This window comes from Ctenopharyngodon idella, chromosome 12 (genome assembly GCF_019924925.1).
Source record: "Ctenopharyngodon idella isolate HZGC_01 chromosome 12, HZGC01, whole genome shotgun sequence".
Classification (NCBI taxonomy): domain Eukaryota; kingdom Metazoa; phylum Chordata; class Actinopteri; order Cypriniformes; family Xenocyprididae; genus Ctenopharyngodon; species Ctenopharyngodon idella.
The window spans coordinates 17,327,717-17,353,734 of NC_067231.1; the positions used below are offsets into that span (position 1 = coordinate 17,327,717).

A 26,018-nucleotide genomic window follows, 5' to 3' on the forward strand; every position below is an offset into this window, starting at 1 on the left:
TCTTTCTTGCTCTTTGACTTGCTTCTATCTCCGTTTGTCTGTTCTGTACTGCCGGTCGATGAATAGATATGATGCGGGTGTCAGAGGGCATGACAGGGCGACCTATGAAGCCCAAATCCTCCCCGAGGAGCACCCTGACCAGCGTCTTGCAGTACCTTGGTGAGCCACACAACATTAGAGCTGTCTCCACTGATCTGTAACTCTCAGATCACATTGAATCTGCTGTCATTTCAGAGTCTCGTCCAGCAACTCATGTTCAGCGGCCTCACCGCACCCCTGGCCTACAGGTGCAGCCCCCACGGCGCTTGCTGTCCTCTCTTCCCAGCCATGGCCCACTTGGCATGTTGGGAAAACGGAGCTACCATCACCACAGCCGTGTTGAATCCGCAGAGAGGAGGGCTGGTGCTCCAGGACAAGGTGGGTTTACAGTTTAAATACGTTTTTGGATAATATTAAAGATGGATGTCGTTATAATATGCTAATTCACACCTTTTTTTTTTATCATAGAAAATCCGGCTCATATTGTGGGACCAATTCTGGTAAGTATAAATGAATAGATTCACTGGTATCACTGGGTTAGACTGAAGCAGGAAGGTCTCTAGATATTATCGGTGTGCTTTCATCGGACTGGAAGATGCTTGCTGTCGATAACTTTGTCATTTGTGTTGATGAGACAAATTGTCAAGTTTTAATTTTTTAAATTGTAAAAACTTAACATTTCGCCTAGTTTTTATTTGTTTGTATATAAAAAAAAACTTGGTCCGGTTCCCAAAACGCACTGCCACCCTGTCCTCCACCATCTGTGTGAACTCCTCTGCACTGCCTGGTGGTGGCATTGGACAGACACCCCTCAGTGGACGGCCCCCTGACTCTGACGCCTGGTGGACGGCGATGGCTCCCCCGGCTTCAGGCAGCTGGCAGCGAGTCCCCTGTTCCCTGCTCCTCCCCATCATGGTGGACGGCAGCAGGCTCCGGCCTACGGCAAATGGTGGACTCCTCCGCTCCATCTCGGACGGCAGCCGCCACTCCAGAACCCAGGCGGACCGCAGCTAGTTCTTCCGTCCCCCCGGCAAGTCACTCCAGCCCATCGCCTCGAGCGTCCATGGTGGCAGACTCTGCCCAGCCGTGCTCGATGGCGCCGCGTATTTCCCACAGCGACGGGGCTCTTTGACAGCGCGTTCCTCCATCCTCCCGGATTTCGGTTCACTGTTAAAGTTCACTGTCGGCACTCCTCCTTTTATCCTCCCGGAGCTCCTCCGTGAGACTCAAGGCTCATTAGCACTCAAATCACCAGCCTCTCTCCATTCCCATGGCTCTCTGCCCCGCCCTACTTGCCACATATTTGTACATGTATGTACATTGCATAAATCCCATACTTCCATATGCTCACTGTTTTGTTGTTTTGATTTGTTTTGCTTGGTTTTATATGGTTTGTTTTTATTTGGTTTGGTTTGGTTTGGGTTTTTTGTTTGGTTGTGTTTTGTTTCATTTCATTTAGTTGTTTTTTGTGTTGTGTTTTGTTTTGTTTTGTTTGCAAAAGAATCATAAAGATGATTAGGTATGTCCAAAAACTTTTGATTGATACTTGTCTCTCTACCTAGACTGAAGCAGGAAGGACTCTAGGTATTATCATGTGCTTTCATCAGACTGGAAGATAATAACTTACTAGCATTTGTGTTGCTGAGAGAGTGAAATTTCATCTTATAACATATCCAAATGCAGATACTGTTGATGCTGTCAATTGGTTCAGGTGACAGCTTCAATCTCCAGCCTCAGAGGTTTCCCACAGATTGATGTGGCTGGGTAAAATGGAAATGAGAAGTGAGAGACGGCAAAACAAACACAAAGGAAGTCACTGTTCATCAATGAGATGATTAATGTAAATATAGTGGATGGATCTTCACCTCATTTTTGGCCTGTCATTTCTAAAGCTGAAGAATATTAGAAGTTGCTTTATTATTTCAGTTGTGTATGACTCTAGATTTTATTTTTACATGTGGGACCAAACAATTCATAGGTCCCAGGTTGGGTAAACCTAAGACACCAAAATAAGAAAATTGGTTTGTTATTAAGGTTTGTTATTTATTTTGTGCATTTTGTGATTTAAAGTTGCCATATCTAGCATTTGTTGGGGAGTAACTAAGTTAAGGGAGTAAGTTAAGGAGAATAAACACAAACAGGGTGATAATAACCTGTTATCTGTACATTATTCTGCCTATTATATGACTTCTTAAAAATATTTTAATGTAATTATCTTAGTTTTTTAGAATATTTTACAGCTTTCAGTAAAAAAAAAACAGTCCATTTCAACACAGAAAACAATTGACCTAGCAACAACACAAACACAAATTTTATATATGTGAATTTTTATGTATGTAATATATAAATGTATACATTTTTAATTGCTAATATGCTCTTTCAACTTATGGTTTTATAGATTTATTTTATTGCTTTAACTGGAGACTCCTGAGCTTCTAGGCATCAATCTAATGTTTTATGCTCACTATAAAATTAATACTGAAGTCCTTGGAGTGCATTTTGACTACCGTCGGTAACTCTTTTTGAATTACAAAAAATAAAAAAAGTTTCAATGTTTAAAAGTATTTGGAAGTAGTTTAAGATGCCCATCTCCTTTGCTTTTTTAGCAGCATAATGGAAGCGGCACCGGTGGATCTAACCTTCGTGCCAGTGGCCTGATGCTCCGTAAGAGACGACCCAACTGGATCGATGCTCCCGATGACAGCTTCTTCCTGGTTTCCCGAGAGACGAGGTGTGCAATCCAAACCTCGCTGTCCATTTTGGCACTATTTCCCATGGCATCGCACTTCTCAAACCTAAACTTGTCGTGCCTTGTTCACTAAGGAACACTGAAATACACTGGCCCGTACATAGAGCCTAGAGACAAATTTAATAGAAAACAGCAAGACAGACACACTCCATGTCAAAAAGGAACTTACCTTGTTCTTTCATGATTGGCACCTGCAGAGATTATCCCCTGAGATGGCATGACACATCTGATTACATTTCCATCATTTTGATTCAACCTTCACCTAAGAGTGACTGATCTTGGTGACAGGATTGGCACATGTGTAATTACTGCATTGGTCATACCCAGTGACAGTGGCGGGTAAGAGGGTCTAAGCCAGAGTTGTCAGTGTAGGAAATGGGCCAGTCAATCTCAGACGTCAGGGACAATTTTTCAATAACAAAGATCCTAATTAACAATGCCCATGATCCTATTAATCTGTGGTGGCATAGAGAGACAACTGAAAAATTTTTTGATGCAGATTGAGGTTAGTTTTAATCCAGAGAGATGAGACTCCACAGGTAACTTAACACTTCACAAACACACATACACTACCTATCAAAAGTTTGAGCGCACAAAACTGATTTTTATTATAATCATGATCCTAATACTTATGCTTAAATGCTTCAAATTAGTTTTGTAGAGAAATTGTTAATGTTTAGCTTTTAAATTTTATAAAGATTCAATTTTGCCTAGTATTTATTTTTTTATTTATTTGAAATGGATAAGTTGATTAAAAAGTTACATATTTTGTGAAACTAAAATATATACGATTTATTTGTTTAACTTTTATGTTAAATTAAAGGGATAGTTCACCCAAAAATGAAAATTCTGTCATCATTTACTCCCTCTTAAGTTGTTCCAAACCTGTAAGTATTTCTTTGTTCTGTTGAACACAAAGGAAGATATTTGGAAGAATGTTTGTAACCAATCAGATCTCGCCCCCCATTAACCGTCATAGTTGGAAAAAAATACTGTGGGTAGTCAATGGGGGGCGAGATCTGCTTGGTTACAAATATTCTTTTAAATATCTTCCTTTGTGTACAGCAGAACAATGACATTTATACATGTTTGGAACAACTTGAAGGAGAGTAAATGATGGCAGAATTTTCATTTTTAGGTGAACTATCCCTTTAAATTAAATCCCATACTTCCATTTTGTCTTTTCATAGTTTTTCTACCTTTTTGCTATCATTTTGTTTTGTTTTGCTTTGCTTTTTTAAGTTTTGTTTAGTTAATTGTGTGCCCAAACTTTTGATAGCTAGTGTACTTGTCTCACTACCTTGCAGAGATACGCAGATTTTTGTGAATTGTCTTTTTTTATGTTTGTATAACAATGTATAGGCATAGCAAAATATATCAGCAGTGTTGTTTAGACTGAAGATGGTCTCCACAGCCATCCTCCATCAATTCTCAGTAATATGGAGAAAAGATTAACTTGATATTTGCTGTTAATTCTCAGTCAACAAAAGTGAAATATAAAAGGATTAAGAGCCACAGACATTATTGGCTTACTTTTCACCAAATATGTAAGACTGCATGAATTTTACACATTCACATGCTAATGAGTGACATCCCTGTTTGCAGTGAATTTAAAGTACAGACTGGATGTGAAGTGTGTCTGAAGTTACATTTAAATTAATCTAAAGTTAATTAACTACAAATAAAGATAATTTGTTTTGAGCAGGGGAAATTGGACACCTGATTTACCCTGTTGTATCATGGATCAAAGTGTTTTTTGACTACCTTTTAGTGACTGTTTGCTTGTCTCGTTTTGTTGCTGCAGCTGTTAGACACCTGATCATGGTAAGATTGCATGCACCGTACACAAAGGCTAAACCACATTACCTGTGGAGTCTTGCAAAATGTATGAAATGTATAACCAAAAGAGACACTCAATTAACCTGTACACTTAATATGAAGCGCCATCCTAGTGGCTTTTGACACCTCAACCTGCAAAATGTGTTTCATGCTTAATTTGGATCAGATAAAAAGAAGTCAGACAGTTATAATAGTTCACCCACAGCAGCAAGGGGTTTGGTTTTAATATCTTTGGCAGTGAGAAGTAGATGTGAGCTGAAGCTTGAAGAAAAATGCCTCTCCATTACAGCCACATCCATTTGAGCCATGACTTGCACAGCTCCCTATGGCCTCCAGCACTGGAGCGGATGCTAGGCTAAATTTAGCATCTCTGCTCTGAAAGATTAGCCTTTAACAAGGCAGGAGACCCAGAGACAAATGGGTTCTGGTCTGTGGCTGAGCCTGGTTCTCTTGCGGTTTTACACTATCATCACAGTCTGTCAGGAGTCTCTATTACTGAAATTGCACTGTTTTACATTCAGATGTTTTGAGTTGATGTTAAAATAGACAGTAAATATGAAGGTTTCATCAGCTGAAACCTTTTGAATGTTTCTCACAATATAGTATTTGTAGTGTTAAAGGTTTGCGGTTGCTTTGCAAAAGAACTGATCAAATCCATCAGTGCAAAAGCATGCAGCCTAACCACAGTTATAGTGAGGCTCTGTGTGGTAAAAATATATGTCTTTGTGTTATTTTAGCGCCATTTATGAAGTAAACAGAGATGCTATAAATGCAAGCACACTTGCACAGTACATTCTAGATTGTCTTATATATTTCTTGTCAGAGACCCAGTTAACAGTTCTTTTATTAAGGGCTGTCCCCTGTGGATGCCTGTAGGCCTCATTCATTTTGCATGAACATTAGACCCAGGCGATTCTTTCATTTCTCTTTTTGCTATATTGACCTGATCATGAGTAGAACATTATTTATGTCACTAAGCCATGATGATGTATATTCTTTTACTTAATAATTACAAGCTCTTATATCTGTAACATGCCGAGCTAAACACAATTGTACTGTCACGCACACAGGAAAACCAAAACCAATTCCAGTTCAACTTACTTTCTGTATATATTATATACAAGTAATTGTGTTCATTCTCCCCTCAAACTGCAAAGGTTGCAAAATATGATAGAGCATGTTCTTGTGTTTTTCCTGTCACAATATTTTAGAAATATCCTGTTTGCACACAGATTATTGCACAACACAGTTTCATGAGCATTCTAAATTATTGCAGTGAATCTTTAGGCTGTAGTTAAAGTTTTATTTAAAAAAAAAAAAACTAAGTAAAACTTTGATATAAGGTTTTTTAAATGCTTTTGAAAGAAGTCTCTTCTGACTAAAGGCCCGTTCACACCAAGAACGATAACTATACTGATAACTATATTAGCGTCCACACAAGCGGACGATATTGTTCTGTTTATTAAAAGTGAACTGCAGTTTTGTCGTCTGCCACTTTAAATGCTCTAGCTCTTTAAAGCAGGAAGGATTCTGATTGGTTGTTAAAGTTTTTTATCGTTCATCGGCTGGAAAAACTCATTCTGAAAGTGATTCCAATGATATAGTTCCTCTGTGACGTTGTGGTGAGAAATCGAGTCCACCCTAGGAATCGGATCTCCTTTAGGACCCCGAGTGATAACATTAGTTCAACTGACTTTTAATGTGTAGTGTTTTTAGGGCCTGATTATAATTCCTGCAAAATCACGTTATGACCTATATTGTTTAAAATGTGTTATAATGACCATTAATGTCTTTTAAATTACAGGGTTCATATACTAGTACATAACTGAAACTATAGATTGTGAAATCAAACATTTCTTGTTCTTAATGTTTCTAGTTAGCTTATGTACTAGCATAGCATACATCTACCGGATTAGCCTGTTAGCGTAGCTTATATTATATTAGGTATGTTTTTTTGCTTCCAATATAGTTCCCAATTACATGTTTCAAATTGATGATGTTTGTGTGTACTTAGAATGACAATTAATTTACAACCCGAATTCTGGAAATGTTGGGACATTTTTTAAATTTGAATTAAATGAAAACTAAAAGACTTTCAAATCACATGAGCCAATATTTTATTCACAATAGAACATAGATAACATAACAAATGTTTAAACGGGGAAATTTTCCACTTTTTTTCCGCTAAATGAGCTCATTTCAAATTTGATGGGTCAAAAAAGTTGTCACGGGGGCAACAAATGGCTGAAAATGCAAGAAATTTTGAAAAGATTCAGCTGGGAGAACATCTAGCAACTAATTAAGTTAACTGATATCAGGTCTGTAACATGATTAGCTATAGAAGGGATGTCTTAGAGAGGCAGAGTCTCTCAGAAGTAAAGATGGGCAGAGCTGTGAAAGAGTGCGTAAAAAGATTGTGGAATACTTTAAAAACAATGTTCCTCAACGTCAAATTGCAAAGGCTTTGCAAATCTCGTCATCTACAGTGCATAACATCATCAAAAGTTTCAGAGAAACTGGAGAAATCTCTGTGCGTAAGGGACAAGGCCGAAGACCTTTATTGGATGCCCGTGGTCTTCGGGCCCTCAGACGACACTGCATCACTTATCGGCATGATTGTATCAATGACATTATTAAATGGGCCCAGGAATACTTCCAGAAACCACTGACGGTAAACACAATCCGCCGTGCCATCTGCAGATGCCAGCTAAAGCTCTATCATGCAAAAAGGAAGCCATATGTGAACATGGTCCAGAAGCGCCGTCATGTCCTGTGGGCCAAGGCTCATTTAAAATGGACCGTTTCAAAGTGGAAAAGTGTTCTATGGTCAGACGAGTCCAAATTTGACATTCTTGTTGGAAATCACGGACGCCGTGTCCTCCGGGCTAAAGAGGAGGGAGACCTTCCAGCGTGTTATCAGCGTTCAGTTCAAAAGCCAGCATCTCTGATGGTATGGGGTGCATAAGTGCATACGGTATGGACAGCTTGCATGTTTTGGAAGGCACTATGAATGCTGAAAAATATATAAAGGTTTTAGAGCAACATATGCTCCCCTCCAGACGATGTCAATTTCAGGGAAGGCCTTGTGTATTTCAGCAGGACAATGCAAAACCACATACTGCAGCTATTACAACAGCATGGCTTCGTTGTAGAAGAGTCTGGGTGCTGAATTGGCCTGCCTGCAGTCCAGATCATTCACCGATAGAGAACATTTACCGCATCATTAAATGAAAAATACATCAAAGAAGACCACAAACTCTTCAGCAGCTGGAAACCTATATCAGGCAAGAATGGGACCAAATTCCAACACCAAAACTCCAGAAACTCATAACCTCGATGCCCAGACGTCTTCAAACTGTTTTGAAAAGAAGAGGGGAAGCTACACCATGATAAACATGCCCTCGTCCCAACTATTTTGAGACCTGTAGCAGGCATCAAATTTGAAATGAGCTCATTTTGTGCATACAATTGTAAAATTTCTCAGTTTAAACATTTGTTATGTTATCTATGTTCTATTGTGAATAAAATATTGGCTCATGTGATTTGAAAGTCTTTTAGTTTTCATTTTATTCAAATTTAAAAAACGTCCCAACATTTCCGGAATGCGGTTTGTATTAAAAATGTATAATATTAATATTATATACTATATCACATTACTATTATTGTGTAAAATTAATATTAAATTACTTTTAAAGAACATAGTATGCTGAAACAATCCTTATTTTTATTCAAAAAAAAAAAATCGATTTAGTTATCGCTCCTTGGTGTAAACGGGCCTTAAGGCTGCATTTATTTGATCAAAAACACAGTAATACTGTGAAATATTATTATAATCTAGTATAACTGTTTTCTATTTCATTTAATTTTCATTTTTAGCTATTTGCTAAAAACATTATTTAGCAAATTTTAAAAAAATAAAACATCAGGTATTTTTTCATAAATTATTAAAAAAAACAAAAAAAACCCAAAAACAAATTTATCCAGCTCAGCCATAAATCATACCAAAAAAAGTACCTAATGTGTTGTTAAATGTTTGTTTTGCATGATGACTTTCCCAAAGACAATGATATGTTGTTTTATCTTCCTGTTCCTCTCAGGAAAGCCAGGAGGCTGCTCTCCCGTTCACAGTTAAGAAGAGCATGTAGACAACCATGTGAGCAGATCAGCCTGCGCAGGGTCCCCCAGGGGCCAGCGCAGGTACCTGTACTGGCACCCCCTCACCCCAGTTTACGGATGCGAGGTCCAATCGTCATCCATGACTGACCCTCGTCTGCATTGTTCTCCCCAGTCTGTCAGTTTATCATTTCCTTTTTACGTTCGGAGTTTCATTTGCATTTCCTAATTTTCTCATTCCTCATATTCTACTTCTTCTTGAACTTTCGCTTCCTCCTCTGGACAAAAGGCTCACAATAATAAAGCTTTTAGCTAATAACCCACCCACTAAAAAAATTATACTTGTATATTCAGCACCTCTTTGGATGGTAGCCTAAGGCTCTCGTTTTAATATCTTCAATACTGAATGCTCATTAAGTTTCAACACAAGCTCAAATTAAACAGCTTACGGCAACTTATAACGTCGGCTCTGAGCACTGGTTTGATGAGAATCTATGGATGTGAGAACTAAACTTACAGGGTTCCACAAATGTGTATCATGTACAGATTAACGCTGATGCTGACCATTGAACAGACTCTTTTGAAAAGTGTTAGTGTACTCTTTGTAAATTCAGTTAGCTCTGCATTGAATGGTTTCCTTTCTTTCTCTGTATCTTCTGTGCGTATCATGACAAGTACAAGTTTGTGAGCTGTTTTTATATTGTATTCATGCGAGGACTGGATTGTATGTTGAGTTACTGGCTAATTGGTGGTTTAAACTGAAAGCATGTTTCAATAGATTCTTTTAACTGGAGATGTTGTAATGATTTGTGGAAGTCAAAGCAGTCTTTGCAACTCTTAAATATTCATTCAGAACATTATAGTTCTGTTCCTCTAGACATTAAGGACTCTTTCAGATGCCAGTAATACCCTTTGGATTTTTGTAAGGAATTTATTTATTGGCTTGGGGCCAATTTTAGCACTTCACCCATTAAAATGAGAAACTGACCCTTGACAGAAGTCATAATTAAAATTTGGCTAAGGGAATATTCATTACCCAGGCTGTGTATATAGCATGTGACAGTGAAACAATAGGCTATTTTGTTTTCAATGCCTCATACATTTATGTTGTATTCATTGTATGTCACAAATTTACTGAAAAATGCTAAATAAAAAAGCGCAGTACAGATTGTACGTCTGTGTAATGGTACAAAAAGCAAATGATGCATGTTGGTTATAAATCCCGATCTTAAAGGGATAGTTCACATAAAAATTAATATTCTGTCATCATTTTCTTTACCATGTCATTCCATATGACTTTCTTCTGATGTATAACACAAAAGAAGATATCAAAAATGCATTGAACACAATGGGGCCCGAAATCGCTGTTTTGGACAACATTGACTTAAAGGGTTAGTTCACCCAAAAATGAAAATTGTCATTATTTACTCACCCTCATGTCGTTCCACACCTGTAAGACCTTCGTTCATCTTCGGAACACAAATTAAGATATTTTTGATAAAATCCGATGGCTCAGTGAGGCTTCCATTGACAACAAGTTAATTTACACTTTCAATACCCAGAAAGGTACTAAAGACATATTTAAAACAGTCCATGTGACTACAGTGGTTCAACCTTAATGTTATGAAGTGAAGAAAATACTTTTTGTGCGCCAACAAAATAACGACTTTATTCAACAATTTCTAGTGATGGCCGATTTCAAAACACTGCTTCATGAAGCTTCGAAGTTTTATGAATCTTTTGTTTCAAATCAGTGATTCGGAGCGTGTATCAAACTGCCAAAGTCACGTGATTTCAGTAAACAAGGCTGCGTTACGTCATAAGTGTTTCGAAACATTTCGAAATTTCAATGGTTCGCCACTGGGGGGCGATGATCTCTGTGAACCCACTGTAGTCAAATGAACTGTTTTAAATATGTCTTTAGTACCCTTTTGGGTATTGAATGTGTAAATTAACTTGCTGTCAATGGAGGCCTCACTGAGCCATCAGATTTTATCAAAAATATCTTAATTTGTGTTCCGAAGATGAACAAATGTCTTATGGGTGTAGAACGACATGAGGGTGAGTAATTAATGACATAATTTTCATTTTTGGGTTAACTAACCCTTTAAATGGACAAAAACAAATTATTGTCTTTAGTTTTCCAGAAAAGAAATGAAGTCATACAGGTTTGGATGAACATGAGGGGTGACTAACTGAAAATAAATTTTCATTTTTAGGTGAAATTTTATTTGCATCCTCCCATTTGCAATGATTGTAACAAACAACACTTGCTCAGGTAGATTAAGGTTATTTTCTGTTCGTCTTCGCACTCATTTGGAACTTCGTCATCCCCATCGAGTTGGTTGTGCCTTTCAGGGTGTCACGAAACCAAGCGTTAATGTGGCAATAGATGACTGGATCCAGTGCACTGTTCATATAGGATAAAGCTAAAGAGGCTTGAAGACATACTATAAGGAATTCAGAACAGGGAAACACTTGAAGGAAGATGCCAAAAGTCACTGTAGGTAGGAAACACAGAACAAACATGATCACAAGAAACAGAAGCAATCTCACTGCCCGCTTTACCCTGCGGTGTGCCCCCTTAGACTGGCGACTGTGGACGTGAGAGAAAACACGCACAAAACTGAAGACCACCAGTGTGAACGCTAGCAGGACTTCTATCAGCTGTACTGAATTATATATCCTCATTTGAACCGACGTCCATGTCCATGAGAGATAACTATGGCATGTGAGCCTTGACGAGTTTTTCTGTGATGTGAGAACCAGGTTCAAGGCGGGTGGAAGGCGAAGGAGTAGAACACCCACCCAAACTGTGCTAACCAACACTACTGCTTGTCTCACACTCATTCGACAAATGCGATGGTGTGGGTGAATTATCCTGAAGAAGCGGTCCAAGGCTAAAATTGACATGAAAGCCATGCTTGCTGAGTAGTTTACAGATATAATATACATAATGAGGCGGCAAAAGGATTCACCAAATATCCAGTCTTCACCACGAAAGAGATAATCTATGCGGAACGGCAGCCCAGTGAGGAGTAGGAGGTCAGATATTACCAAGCAGAAGAGATACACATTGCAAGCTTTCCATGGAGACTTGAAGAACAAAATCCACAGAGCAAATACAATTCCAGGCAACCCAAAGATGAACTCCAAAATGAGAATGGGCTTTAAAATGGAAGAAACAAGGGTCTGAGGTTCCATGCAGGAGGTGATGTTACTCATGATGAAAAGCAGTGTGACCTGAAAGTACATTAATACTGAGTTAACACAAAGTTAAAGTAAAAACACTGAAAATCCTGATATACACATCAGTGTCGCACATTTATAATTTACCATCAAACTTTAGGGGTGAGCAGGGCACAACCTAATGTGGAGCTAGTTGTACCACATGGTTTAAAGTTTCCACACATGCTAGCATGACAAAACTTGGTGTATTTACTAGTTCCCATATGAGAAAATGGAAAATATCACTAAACATTTATTCAACCATAGTTAAAGTTCATTTTACATCTCAATTTTTAAGTCAAGACAAATCTGCTATTATTTTAATCTCAAATCTGTTATTTAGCAGGTAGTTAGAAGTTTAGGCTAAGCTAATGCTTAGCTAACCAGCAGAAGACACTAGCCAGGTTTAGGTGGGGCATGATGTAACTGCGTTATGTGCCCTGCTATTAGAACTGTGCTGTTCTATGATGTTATCGATATAATTCATATTCATATATATAATTATATTGAGGAACCATGATAAACAGACGAATATAGACAGAGTCAAAGTTCAATAGTTCAATATTAAGAAATTATTATTTCAGGAAATTTAAAGCATTCTAGCTTGTCTGTTTGTGTCCTATAAGAGCTGTGTGTGGAGGGAGGGGTGTATTGTGTTTTTCTAAATGTGTTTTATCTTCATCTATTTGCCCACATTGTTTTGAACTATGCTGTATCTGTGTTTTGCGGTGTGTTTATTGTTAAACTCCAAAATTAGTTTATTTTTACTTATTAGAAAAAGTTAATAATTTTATTTTATTGACAATTTTTTTTTTTTTTAGTTTGCATCGTATATCTTTTGAGTAGCTCAGATAACATTTTAAGTTGTCATACGGTCATGTTACATCGTGCTCCTAATGTTACAACGTGTCCCACCAATGTGGCATGTTGTTACCTTTCACTTCCTTTCTCTCGGGGTAAATAGAGAAAAAGCACACTGTAATAATGAAACAAGACCACATAAATGTATTAGACGTGTGAAATTAATGTGGGGAAAAAAATAAAAATAGGCTACTCTGAACCCCAAGTGGATTTGTGCCCTGCTCTCCCCCTATAGGCTATAACTGCGCAATACAAAGATGTTGTCCAATTCTGCTCAGTTAATTGTGAATTCTAGAGTAGCCTAATAAATCCCCCCAAATTATGTTTTATTCATTCTTAGTCATTAATTAGTCCATCTCTGACAAAAGAATGAAGAATATATAATCAAAGTGGGCTAAATGAAATGAATTTTCGGACTTACCAAACGATCAAGGCAGGAGTTGTCGTGGAGGAGAGAACAATTTTGTAAGTTGCTGTAGCCTATATTGAGGAAACGATACCACTGTGGGCAGAGTCACAGGAGAAGAAATTACCTTTACGTTTTTTATGAGTTATTTGTTGTTGTTATTTTATTTAAAATAAAGTTCGCAAAGCAGTATTCACATCATATTCTCTGTATGCGGTGAATTTCTGACCCCATGATCATGCTGGTAAAAGATCATACATTTTTATATAAATGTGATGTCACCTCAGGGCAGAGCGCGTGCAGTCATGAAACCCGGAATATCCCAACAGTATTTCGCCTGTGCTTCCCTCGAGATTTTGTTATGGTTTTTATGATGGAGTTTTATCACCAATTTCCTTCTTTCTCGGGGATTGTGTCTTTGTGATTGTGACATCTCACCACCTTGCACCTGAAAGACATTTATTCTGAAACTTTAACTATCCAGAAGACTTCTGGACTCCATGATCCTTTTCTTGGGAGTGTAATAAGAGTCTTGGGAGCCTATTCTCCTATAATAATATACAACACGCTAACGTTAATAATTCTCCTTGTGAAGTTTAATTTAGCCCAAAAAGCTAATGTCTATACGCCGTCATTCGATTTTCTCTATACAGATTAAAAAAAATATTTTATGACTCATTGAATGCAATCACTAAAAATAAGAAATGTAGGCCTATAAAACATCCATTATTTTGAAAAAAAAGTAATTTGTAGAATCTAATGCTTTACCTTGTATGAAACAAGAAAATATGTAGGCTAAATTGATCATTGAATTGATGTCCCCGAAAACATTATGAAGAAATAGAAAGGTCTGTTATCCTCCATGTCTTTTTGGTTATGTCTGTTTATGTTTCCTGTATGTTTCTTGAAAGTTAATGAAAATATGATGCAAAACGTCCAAGTATCGTCAAGTTATATTTATCACATACCTTATTTTACTTATAAATTGGGGAAAAAAAACAAACAAAAAAAAAAACTGGCGAATAAAGTCTTCCGGGTTTTAACTGGGATGTATAATACGAATCAAAATAGTTTATGTTATGTTTTATTTTAATACAAAAGTTCAAGTAATATAACTGGTCGAACAACACCCGATGACGTGGGATAACACATTACTATCTTATTTACATTTGAAATAGGGTACACATTCGTTTATGAGCTGTGTTATTGCAATGAGTCGCCGAAGCTCCAGTGGCGCAATCGGTTAGCGCGCGGTACTTATACAGCAGTACAAAGCAGAGCAATGCCGAGGTTGTGAGTTCGAGCCTCACCTGGAGCAGAGTTTTGCACGATGAAAAAATAGGCTGAGTCTCTGCTCAACGCGTAATAACGATGGTGGACAGTTTCACATGGTCACTTATCTAAGCATATGTCGAAAAAAGATCTCGTGTGCCATAACTCGCAGTGCTCTGTTATTGAGCAGTAAATGTGTAGACATTCAAAGGCAGTGCGTTGTGTGTGAACAAACAAGACGATTAGGAAGTAGGCTACAATGTATTTGGCGTTAATGGCAGGAAGAAGCCTCTAAGGGGCAGTATTGACTTAGTAGACATTCGCCACGTGTTATAACGCTTTGGAAATTTACTCTGAATATTCTGAGAGGCCTAAATATACAATTTATAAATGTACAGTTTATTTTGTTTTATTATTTATTTATTTTTTTCACACTTTATTTTACATCTGGTTATAGCTGTATGTTTACTTCACAGTAAAAATGCTTCATGCATTTATATAGACAGTTAAATTCAGTGTTTTCATTACCACATTTCCTTTTAACTTCATGATTATTTAACTTTACATTGTTGTCTTTTTAAAAGCCTATTTTTCTTGACAGGATTTAGAGGTGTGAGATGGATAATGATTTAGCCTTGCTTAGTCACAGAACCTGATTTCACCAATTGCAACATGTTCCTGGATCAACATCTTTGTTGGTCCTGGAACAACATTGCAATCAAACAGTCAGATTTGAGGGACAAGTTTATGTTACAAGTTTAGGCTTACAACCAGGGTTTGGTGCTTCTACATCAGTGTTATTCATATCATTTCCCTCTGATTTTAGGGATAACTTAGGTTTAGGGATAGGGATATGGTTATAGGATTACATTTTCGGACAGGAATGTTGTTCCAGAATCAACAAAATAGGCTATGTTGACCCAAGAACGCGTCTAACTCAGCAAAATCAGGATGTGCATTTTAGTCATCCAGAAACATCTCATCACATCAGTGGTTTCATATTTTTCTGTTTAAATTTATGTTCTTGGTGCACATTTTCCATGTAAACATCACATTTACACATAAACAGCACAGCCTTGTCAAATCTTTTGGTCTGATCAGATTTCATCTTAGCTCTACCACTGCCAAAGCTGTCATGTCAAAATCCCACAAAACAACTGCTTTTGGTTCTTTATTGAGAAAGTGTCAGAGCAGAATTCTGGAATAAATTATTTCACATGGTTTTTGATTATAGCCTCTTTTATAGCAGGAATCCAGATTTATTAGGGTATTGACTAACAAGCTGCAGGCTATCTATCTATCTATCTATCTATCTATCTATCTATCTATCTATCTATCTATCTATCTATCTATCTATCATCTATCTATCTATCTATCTATCTATCTATCCCTCCATCCCTCCATGTATCTAACAAACTACCTATATGAAAAGCAATATCTTAATTTCTAATTATTATTTATAAACATATTTAATATTCAAAACGCCGTATGTATTCATTTTTGAAATGACTGACTTTGTTTCTCAGTATAAATGCTTACAACTTGTGAAAGCCCTGAACTCAACTGGGGGGATGCCTTTATGTGCGGAATGAATGACCATATTTAACTTCTCAAGTTTCATCTAAAAAATCTTGGGTTATTTTTTCTAAGTCCTAGGTTGAGCCTTTTGGGTCATTTTTTTGGGTTATTTTTCCAGTTTTTGGGTAGTTTTTTTGTTACCCAGCTCCTGGGTCAGACATGACATGGTTTTTGGCGACCTCTTCAGGAGAGAGCAGTGCAGCTCCGTCAAATTGGTGCATGTCTTCGGTAAAATACATGTTTGTGTTTTATTTGATCTAAAACTTAGTTATTGTTCTGTATATCGTTTAATTTTATGCAAAGCAACATACAGGGGCGCGATGTGAGTCACCGAGTATCGCATCGGTCTTTTCGCATGATGAAAACGCCTGATGCCTTGCTTAAAATTTTATTTTATTCAAAAAGATACAGAATATACATACTTAGGACGTTAAAACATGTTCTCAGTATTGTACACTGATTATTTATGGACAGGTTATGTAGCCACTCAGCATTTTCCGGCTACGAGTGAAACGCAGGCGGCGGTCTGAAGTTATCAGTTTCACCGCCGAACGCGAGCCTTCTCCAGCACGAGATGCCGTTACGGTGGAAACAGGACAACAGAGACTGGTCGGTTACACTTGAATTTCTTCTAAATGTTTAATCTTTTACTTCTAATATTTGTTAAACGAACTTAAATGTAGGCAATATGTATTTTAAAAAAAAACTATATAAAATATGATATACTATAAAATATGATATGATACGAAAATAAAGAGATTATAATGGATTTAACCCATTATGCTGGGTTAAATAAACAACCCAATTTGCTGGGTAAAATGAACCCAACATGTGTTCTGCCCATAGACTGTAAAAAAAAATAGGTTCTGTCCTATATTTACCCAGCCCTTGTTATTATCACAACATGTGTTGTGTCATATTATTTACCCAACCCAATTTGGGTTGTTTTTAACCAAGTGTTTTTTAGAGTCTATCTATCTATCTATCTATCTATCTATCTATCTATCTATCTAACTATATGATAAGCAATATCTTAATTTCTAATTATTATTTATAAACATATTTAATATTCAAAACACCATATGTATTTATTTTTGAAATGACTGACTTTGTTTCTCAGTATAAATGCTTACAACTTGTGAAAGCCCTGAACTCAACTGGGAAAAAAGGGAAGAAAAAAATGACTTTATGTGCGGAATGAATGACCATCTTTAACTTCTCAAGTTTTATTTTATTGCCTTGTCACGGCTCATGGATTACCATTAAAGTGCAATCAACATGAGCGCCTGTGTATGAGTGTGAACCTGCGCTTGTAAAGTGTGTGAGTGTATGTTTGAGTGAACACATTGAGTAATCGGTGGTTAAAGAAAGGAGAACTTTGTGGGAACAAAATGTGAAAAATAGGTTTAGGCACATTTTTGGAGAGAAGAAGAGAAAGAAAGTAGATAAAGGAAGCAAGATAATGGAGAGAAGAACACACGCACACACAATGAAGGAGGCTGAGTGGATTGTCTGGATCAGATTTCTGTGGTAATGGTTGGGTGGGTCAGTGGTTAAACTGCTCTCACAAACACATTCCAGAGCTGAGGCAGAGCGCATCTGGTGTGCAAGTGCAGACAAGCAGAGCCAAGAGCTTCCTTGCAGCACCTCTCTCTCTCTCCCTCCCTTTCTCTTTCTCTCTCTTGCTCTTGGGCTCTCTTTCCACATCTTTCTTTTTTTCTTGAAATATTTAACACCATGGTTAACCCTCAAATTCTGATTGAGGTCTCAAAGACTCCAGGGCCATTTTAATAGCTAAAAAAACATACATGACATGAAGTACAATGTTGACTTTTCCTAATCTTATCAGAATTTATTATAAGCAAAATTTCAAATTGATAGCATGCTTTAAATGTCCTTCATTAAAAATGTTACATTTCTTATGTTATTAAAAATGACCCCAAGCAGAAACAACATTACTAGAATGGATACCAGACTGAAAAGTGTGTTCCCACTTTGTAGTAAAACATAGGCATATAATAATAATTATATGAATAATAAAAACGAAATATTATTATTTTTAAATATTAAAAAACAATAGGTAACAAGTCATAATAAGTATACAGTAATAAAGTACTTCAATCAGTAACAAAGCAGTAGTTTATAGTTAATTCATAGTTAATATATTGTAGTCTCTACATTATTAGGCTATATAGTGAGTTATTCATTCATTGTTGTCACGAATGTGGCTCTCGCGCCTCCTCCTCCGCACCACCGGAGGGAGCCGTCACCTGAATATTGACTGGTTAACATTCGGACTACATTTCCCATAGGCCCTCATTCCTGGGACTGATTGCACACACACCTGCACCTCATTACACTCACACTATATAAGACACACACACGCACACACCCTTTGCGAAGTCTTGATTTGCCCCGGTGATTACTACTGAGCGTTTTCTTGTGGATTGTATTTCTGTTGCCGTTGGACTGTTTATTGGACTGTGTTTGTTTGCCGCCTGCCCTGATCCTTGCCTGTTATTTGGACTGTGTTTGTTTGCCGCCTGCCCTGATCCTTGCCTGTGAATCTACTGTGTTTGTCTGCCGCCTGCCTCGACCATTGCCTGCCCCTGTTTATGTCTCTGCCTTTGCCCCTGTCTGCTTTGGTGTTTATCTTAATAAAGCTGCAAATGGATCTTCATTCTGCCGACCCGTCATTACAATTGTTGTCACAGGTGGTTGCAGGCAGACAGATAAAGACAGAAGAATAAAGTTCCGAAGTTTTAATAAGAATAGGTAACTTAGGCAGAGCAACACACACTAGTTGTAAACGTGACCGGACAAACAATGAGTGAACAAGAGGAACTTAAATACACAATGGTGATTAACTAAAAGATGAACAGCTGTGATGATAGTTAGTGTCCATGGTCTTTTCTGGACTAGTACTTTTCTGGACCTTGAATGACGGTGATTATGTTGCTTTCTATTGGGGATAAAAAAAAAATACCTCTAGGATTTCATCAAAAATATCTTAATTTGTGTTCTGAAGATGAACAAAGGTCTTACGGTTTGGAACGACATGAGGGTGAGTACTTAAAGTATTAGTTCACCCAAAAATGAAAATAATGTCATTTATTACACACTGCTTCAGAGCTTTGTGAATCGAATCAGTGACTTGGAGCGCCAAAGTCACGTGATTTCAGCAGTTTAGCCGTTTGATAGGAGATCCGAGTCACTGATTCGATTCGCAAAGCTCCGAAAGCAGTGTTTTGAAATCGGCCCATCACTATATTGTTGAAAAGTCGTTGTTTTGTTTTTTTGGCGCACAAAAAGTATTCTCGTCGCTTTATAATATTAAGGTAGAACTACTGAACTCGCATGAACTGTTTTAAATATGTTTTTAGTACCTTTATGGATCTTGAGAGAGGAAATGTCATTGCTTTGAATGTAGGTCTCACTGAGCCATCGGATTTAATCAAAAATATCTTAATTTGTGTTCCGAAGATGAACGAAGGCCTTTACGGGTGTAGAACGACATGAGGGTGGGTAATAAATGACATAATTTTCATTTTTGGGTGAACTAACCCTTTAATGACAGAAATTTCATTTTTGGGTGAACTAACCCTTTAATAAGTTGTTAACAAAGCATTAAAAAACATTATCTAATTCTCTACATATAAGCTAATTAAACAAAAAATAGTTTGGTTAATTACAGTGACAATGAATGGAGAACTCACTATTTGTATAGTCTATTATATTAACAAGAGACTACAATATATTAACTATGAATTAACTACAAACTAATAGTTTGCAAATGATATGTGAGTACTTTATTACTGTATACTTATAAATTGTTACCAAATAATATTATAAAAAATTAAACAAAAGAAGAGTAAAAATTAAAATAAAGCATGATGTTTAACTAAGAAGCTTATAAGCGCTTTGTTCTGGTTGCCCATCTGTGATTCATGAAAACTTGGTTCTCATAAATCTTCACTTGAGATTTAGTGCTAGTTAACCAGTTTGGTGCATCTGTTATTCATATGTGTCCTTCAGTGGTATATACGAGCCATTTACACAATGCATGAGATCAGCTTTAGCTCCTTTACACAAACACACATGTGCCATTACCCATAATGCCCTGTCAACAGGCTGCTGGAGTTCCTGTCTGGGGAAATAAGGGTTTAGATCAGGAAATTGATGCTTGGGCCTGAATGTCTGTGCTTTTGTCGATTACCAACCAGCTTAAAACATGACTTTGAACTACTCATTTGAACACTAATGTATAGTGCAGATACCAGTTACTTACTCATCTCAGTCCTCGCAGCAACCTTCTGCATTTTAACTGATCTTTCGATATGACTTGTCTCAAGATGTTTTTCGTTAGGTACAGTACTTTCATTTGACTGAAGGACATTATAGAGACATTCTCCACTTACTTGTTTACATTGCCTATGTTGTGTTTTCTCTCAGCAACAGTAATGAGACCCTTGGAACATTTCACTTCTGTTTTTTCTCACTTTGGCGGAGTCTCTAACAGCTGCTTGGGTGATTTGTACATACAACATTCTGTTCCTCCCCTCCTCCGCTGAGACACTCGGTGCTTCTTCTTTTCACGCTTTCTTAAAGCATCATAGTTTTTGAGTTCAATTTCCTTATTTTCACAGATGAAATCTCTATTCAGCCACATAGGGGGGCATCTGGTTTTCATTTTAAGTGTGACTCACAGATAAATTGGAGTGCTATGTAGTGAAATTCCTGATTAAAACCTTGGCAGTCTTTTTAATTCTCTCAGAGCCACGAATCTTGGATAAAAAACATACCATTTTCACCTTCAACCTTCAAAGTTGAGTCTTTTGACCACATTGTCTAGGATTTCTGCCTTCAGAAAATGCTGAATTCTTGGCCAAACATCCAAAAAAAAAAAACAAAAAAAAATGACATGACATGACATCGTCCAAACCACCTTGCGAAAAAGAATGTTAGAAGTAATTTAATATTTACACAAAGTAGTGAAAACCGACACGCCAAGCTGGCTGGATTAAACTTTGAGATGTACCTAACGTTGCTTTCTGCATGATGGAACTGACATTCTATCATAATCGCTCTCTTCTTATCTGTTTTTTTTTCCAATGACTGAACCTCATTCCTTCTCACCCTTATTTGAGCCAAGATAACCTGCGTCAAACATATCACTGAGGAATGCTTCTGAGAGGCATTTTTAATCAAAGCTACAAATGTTTTTTTAATGCATGATTGAAAGTAATAGGACTCACATGGATTTCAATCAAATGGAAGTTTTAGAGATCTATCTCTAAAATCAAGACTTATGCTTCCTATATGCTCAAAGTGTCAAGACAACATCTTCACGGAGCTGACAGCACCTGGATAACATCTTGTGCACTGTCTTTTGTTTCTCTGACATAACCGTTGTCATACTCGTCATGCCATGTCTTCTCAGTGTCTGACAGGTTTCTGCATGTGCTAAACAGCTAAATGCTTCATAGAGACGCAGTAATACATGCTTACGAGTTTTCCAGACAATTATGGTTACCGTTCTTGTCAATTCCTGTATATGAGAGTGTGTGAATAGAGATGATGTTCCTGGAGAATGTGGTTTCTGCGGCCAGTGAAAGAGGGTCTGAACTAGCTGTCCCTGAGCCATGGAGTTTCAAGAGGAGGACATGCTGTTCCTTTCCCTCCAAATGCTTGGCAATAAGTAGCCGCCAAGCTGTGGCTCCAACGGACCATATATTCTGCCTTTTTTACCCTTCAGGCTGCAATTATGACTAATTTTAGATCCGCTGAGTAACAGGCAGAGAGGTCAAACGTCCACGGTTCATATTTTGAGCTCTGAATAAATGTTGGTCATATGAGAAACCACATTTGCCTGAATCTCCCTCTCTCTCTCACTATGCTACCATCTCTCCTCCCCGTACAGGGAATATGAATGGACTGTTTTGTCTGCCACCCATTACATTCAGTATGTGCCAAAAGTAAATGAAGCTATATAAATTTATGTCAACACAATTTTATTCATTAACAAAATGGCTTAATATGCTTCTGCTTCTTACATCTGAAAATGATAACTATCTTAGGCCAGATGCTCAGTTGTAAGGGTGATGTTGCCCAACTGCGAATATCTGGGACAAGCAAAGATTCCCATGGTTGTTGTTTATTTTTATAGGAAGTGGAATTATTTCCACAGAAAATGGAGCTGCAAAAATGCATAAAGCAGACCATTTGGACAATGCTGTGGCAGGATGATCTTTTCTGTCATTTCCTGTCACTGGGGTTTTTCATTTGCTGGCAAGCATTGTGTCAGATGAGTCTGGTGCCAATAGGATAAGGCACACTGGAGTTCCAGCATATTAGAATGATTTCTGAAGGATCATGTGACACTAAAGACTAAAGTCTAAAAGTAATGGCTTCTGAAAATTCAGCTTTGCCATCACAGGAATAACTTACATTTTAATTTTTTTTAACTGTATTTTTGATGAAATAAACAGCCTTGATAAGCATAGAGACTTCTTTCAAAAACTTTATTTTTTAATTATTCCAAACCTTTGCCTATTATATGTGACCCGTGCTGGCAAAATGAGTCACAAAGAGCAAATTCTCTATTAAACAATCTTCAAAATGATGTATGATTTCTTGGAATCCGACAAAAAATGACTGAGCTACACCTGTTTGAAGTTGATTGAGTCAGCAAAGTTTTCTGAAGATTCCAAAACAAAATCACCTAGCAACCATATCTTAAAATCCCTGTTAATAACACCTAATTTGGCACACACCTCATCAAAACCAAATATCTATAGGAATATATATATATATATATATATATATATATATATATATATATTCAACTTTTTAAATAATATTTTACTTTTTTTCAATATTTTGAAGTACTGTAATTCTGTTTATATATATCAGGATCGCACGCTGAGGCGTCTTTGTGCGCACGCCTTGGATCTGTCAGTCAGTGCGAGTAAGATCGATTTGTTCACATCAGCATGAGTTTGAAAATCACATTTCATTGGTTCAGACTCATGCCATCAAAAATTCCCTATGAATATTCACAAAGTTGGAATGCTGCACTTTAAAAGATACCAAACTTGGACTAATGAGGAAGTTGCTGAGGGGAAGTGCGAGAGGTGAGAAGAGAAAAATGGCATTTAAATGGACAAAGGAAAGGTACTCCTCTCAGAAAACATAGAAATAAAGATACTTTTAGATGTTAAATTGCTATTTGAAGCATTTGTATCTACCAAAATCGACATTTTTGACTTGTTTTGCCTGTAGCTCGTAATTAGCCCATGCACATTCTGACTCATTTTGCCAGCACGGGTCACACATATATATATATATATATGTATATATATATATATCCTATTATTTTGAAAAAGGCAGCATTTTCAAGTTTCAAACAGAGCCCATGTGTTTCTTGTATGGGATCTATATCCTCAAAGACATGATCTGTACTGTCAAAACCCTTTCAGTGATTCGTGCCATAGGCTTTATTTTAAGAACATCAAACAACTACATTGAAAGTGTTTTGAAACATGGACTGACTTATGGTAATGCGTTGGTGCAAAGCTTTGTACATTACATTGCGTGTCAATCCTAAAAACCATGAACATGTCTTGGGATCAACAGACTTTTAAGATGAACTCATTTGAGGTTTGAAGTTTTTTTTGTACCATCATCTGGTTCAGTTTGTAGCACAGTCTGCCTCTGTCCCACCTCCCCCGGTCCCATATGATACTCCCTCTGCTGTAAGGTCTACTAATGACATCACAGCACACATCTTGATAGACGTCAAACATTTTTCACCACAACCAGGCTCAGATGGCACAACTAATGACCTCCATATGAAGCATGCATAGAAAATGGGGGTTGGGGGAAGGGGTATAGGGCTTTGCTGAACAGAACAAACCGTGAGAATCCCAGTAAAACCTGTGTGCGACATGTAACATATCCCACCAAGTGTAATCCAATGAGATTGATGTATTGAGATTGATGTACATTTCTGATTGGTAGAATGTGGTGGGATATTTGTTTATTGTGCAAATAGTATTTAGATGAAATCGTAAAAGTTAGAAGAAATCAGTGGTGTTACCACAGCCAATAATGCAATTATAATGTTATTATTGGCGGTGAGTCACTTGGCACTTTCACATATGCAGGCTTTTTGAGACTTTTAAGGACATTTTCTCATTTAGAAGTCATGTCTTAAGAGAGAAATTGCAATAAAAGTTATGTATTGATGTTTCATGTGAACAAATTGTAAGGGCAATGCCAATTCTTATTGAAAATGTCACATCACGTTGTCTCTGCAAATCGCTGAGACATACTTGCCTAGTTCTCGAATGTAGTTCACTTCACTTTCACGCTATCGTGTTGACGATTCACTCAAGAACCAATGAGGTTTGTCTGTCATTTCTTCTCCTCCAATGTCTTCTCCTTAAGCGTGCTCATTCAGCGTTGTGCTTATGTAAACAAACAGAAATTCTCGCAGACGTGGCTAATTCAAATTGGTGGAAATTTTGAGTGAAAAACTACTCAAGTGTCTGTATTTTTTCCACAAAAAGCTATCGGATGAATTTGGAAGACTTGAAATGTAGCACATGAATCATATTGATTACTTTTATGTGTTTTTTTAATTTTTATATACTGGAGTTTGCCAGTTAAATTCGCAATCCTCTTATCCCTCATCCTTGTGGTTGACAGATGAAAATGTCAAATGAAGCTGAGTAAATGATGGTATTGTAATTTTCTCTTTCATATCCCTCCTTCATAGCAGTATCATGTTTTATTTTATTCATTTTACAATATCATAAAAGGCATTTTTATATTAAATCTTATGTATTTTAGTCACTGCTCATCTTCTGGCTTCCAGCATCATTCTTCCCTGGTTTCTCACTTCCTTCTGGATCTTTTCAGAGCTCCAGGGAGAGTGTATGAAAATCTCTCTCCTCTCTGTTTCTTCCTGCAATCCTTTTCCCAATTATGTTGTGTTCAGTCATCCAAAGGCCACAGTTCCCCAGAGTTTACTGGCTTGAATCAAGTGTTTGGTTAAATAAATGACATAATCACTGCTTAAGAAACCAGTAAACCAGTGAATTTTGACATAGTCATCAAGGCAATTTAATGAAATCAAATTAATTAATTCAGAATAAAAGAGTAAACGGAGGTCATAGGGGTCTGGTAAAACCACACAAGGACGTTTTTCAGCAGTTTTCCCATGCAAATATGCAATTCTGTCCAACACATTTTAACAAAAACATAATTATACACCAAGTGCACAGTTTCAGACTGGCATCAGGGTTTAAAATGACTGTTGTTGATAGTCAAAAGTCATATACATACAGTGTTTTCAATAATTTAGCTGTTAAAATGTCATGTTCCCATTATAGCTAAATAAGTGTGGGTGTTTGCTTTTATACACAGTATCATTTATGAGCCTGAGGCCTGGATACCATGTACCTCATTCATCACAAGCAGCATTCATCAAACATAAAAAATATGTGTAAAATATTGATGCCATTTTCTTTTTTAATGTTTAGCAAATATACTTTACTAAAAGCACAACATTTGCCATAAGATTGTCCATTTACACCTCAAAAAGGATGTGCATTCTCCACAGATGTGAAATTCTTAATATCTTTATAAACCCGTACATCTCTTTTTATTATTCATCTGTGTGTAATGTTTTCTTTTTGCATTTATCCAGATCCCACCTATATATTATTTTACCGCATTCCTCTATTTCATCTTTCTTGCGATATAGATGGTGTTACAGAACCAGTATTCTGACTATAGAATTTGTCATTAAGATTCTCTGCAGCTGGACAAATGATCTCAGATTAGTTCATTTTCAGATTATGGCAGGAGATTAGCCTTTTTTAACATGAAAACCCTTCTCTCTAGGTTCTTGAATATGCTAACTAAAAA

The 26,018-nt window shown here is 37.1% G+C and overlaps 2 protein-coding genes and 1 non-coding gene across 3 annotated transcripts in view; 2 read left to right on the forward strand and 1 right to left on the reverse strand.

The window, feature by feature from the left end:
* The window catches only part of mta3 (metastasis associated 1 family, member 3), a 38,579-nt gene extending 28,666 nt beyond the window's left edge, over window positions 1–9,913 (forward strand). Inside the window, exons 15-19 of the mRNA XM_051914624.1 lie at window positions 67–159; window positions 235–417; window positions 508–539; window positions 2,646–2,770; window positions 8,725–9,913. Coding sequence (XP_051770584.1) covers window positions 67–159; window positions 235–417; window positions 508–539; window positions 2,646–2,770; window positions 8,725–8,890 — 599 coding nt within the window. The 3' untranslated portion in view covers window positions 8,891–9,913. The remainder of the gene's footprint in view (window positions 1–66; window positions 160–234; window positions 418–507; window positions 540–2,645; window positions 2,771–8,724) is intronic.
* Window positions 9,914–10,942: 1,029 nt separating this feature from the next.
* On the reverse strand, window positions 10,943–13,451 carry hcar1-4 (hydroxycarboxylic acid receptor 1-4). The gene is made up of 3 exons (XM_051915557.1): window positions 13,433–13,451; window positions 13,251–13,331; window positions 10,943–11,983 (listed from the first exon to the last, which is right to left on the reverse strand). The coding sequence occupies exon 3, from the start codon at window positions 11,963–11,965 to the stop codon at window positions 11,030–11,032; it is 936 nt and encodes a 311-aa protein (XP_051771517.1). The 5' UTR covers window positions 11,966–11,983; window positions 13,251–13,331; window positions 13,433–13,451; the 3' UTR covers window positions 10,943–11,029.
* Window positions 13,452–14,459: 1,008 nt separating this feature from the next.
* Window positions 14,460–14,553, forward strand: trnai-uau (transfer RNA isoleucine (anticodon UAU)). Its single transcript has 2 exons — window positions 14,460–14,497; window positions 14,518–14,553. It is a non-coding gene; the product is annotated as a tRNA-Ile (tRNA).
* Window positions 14,554–26,018: the final 11,465 nt, after the last annotated feature.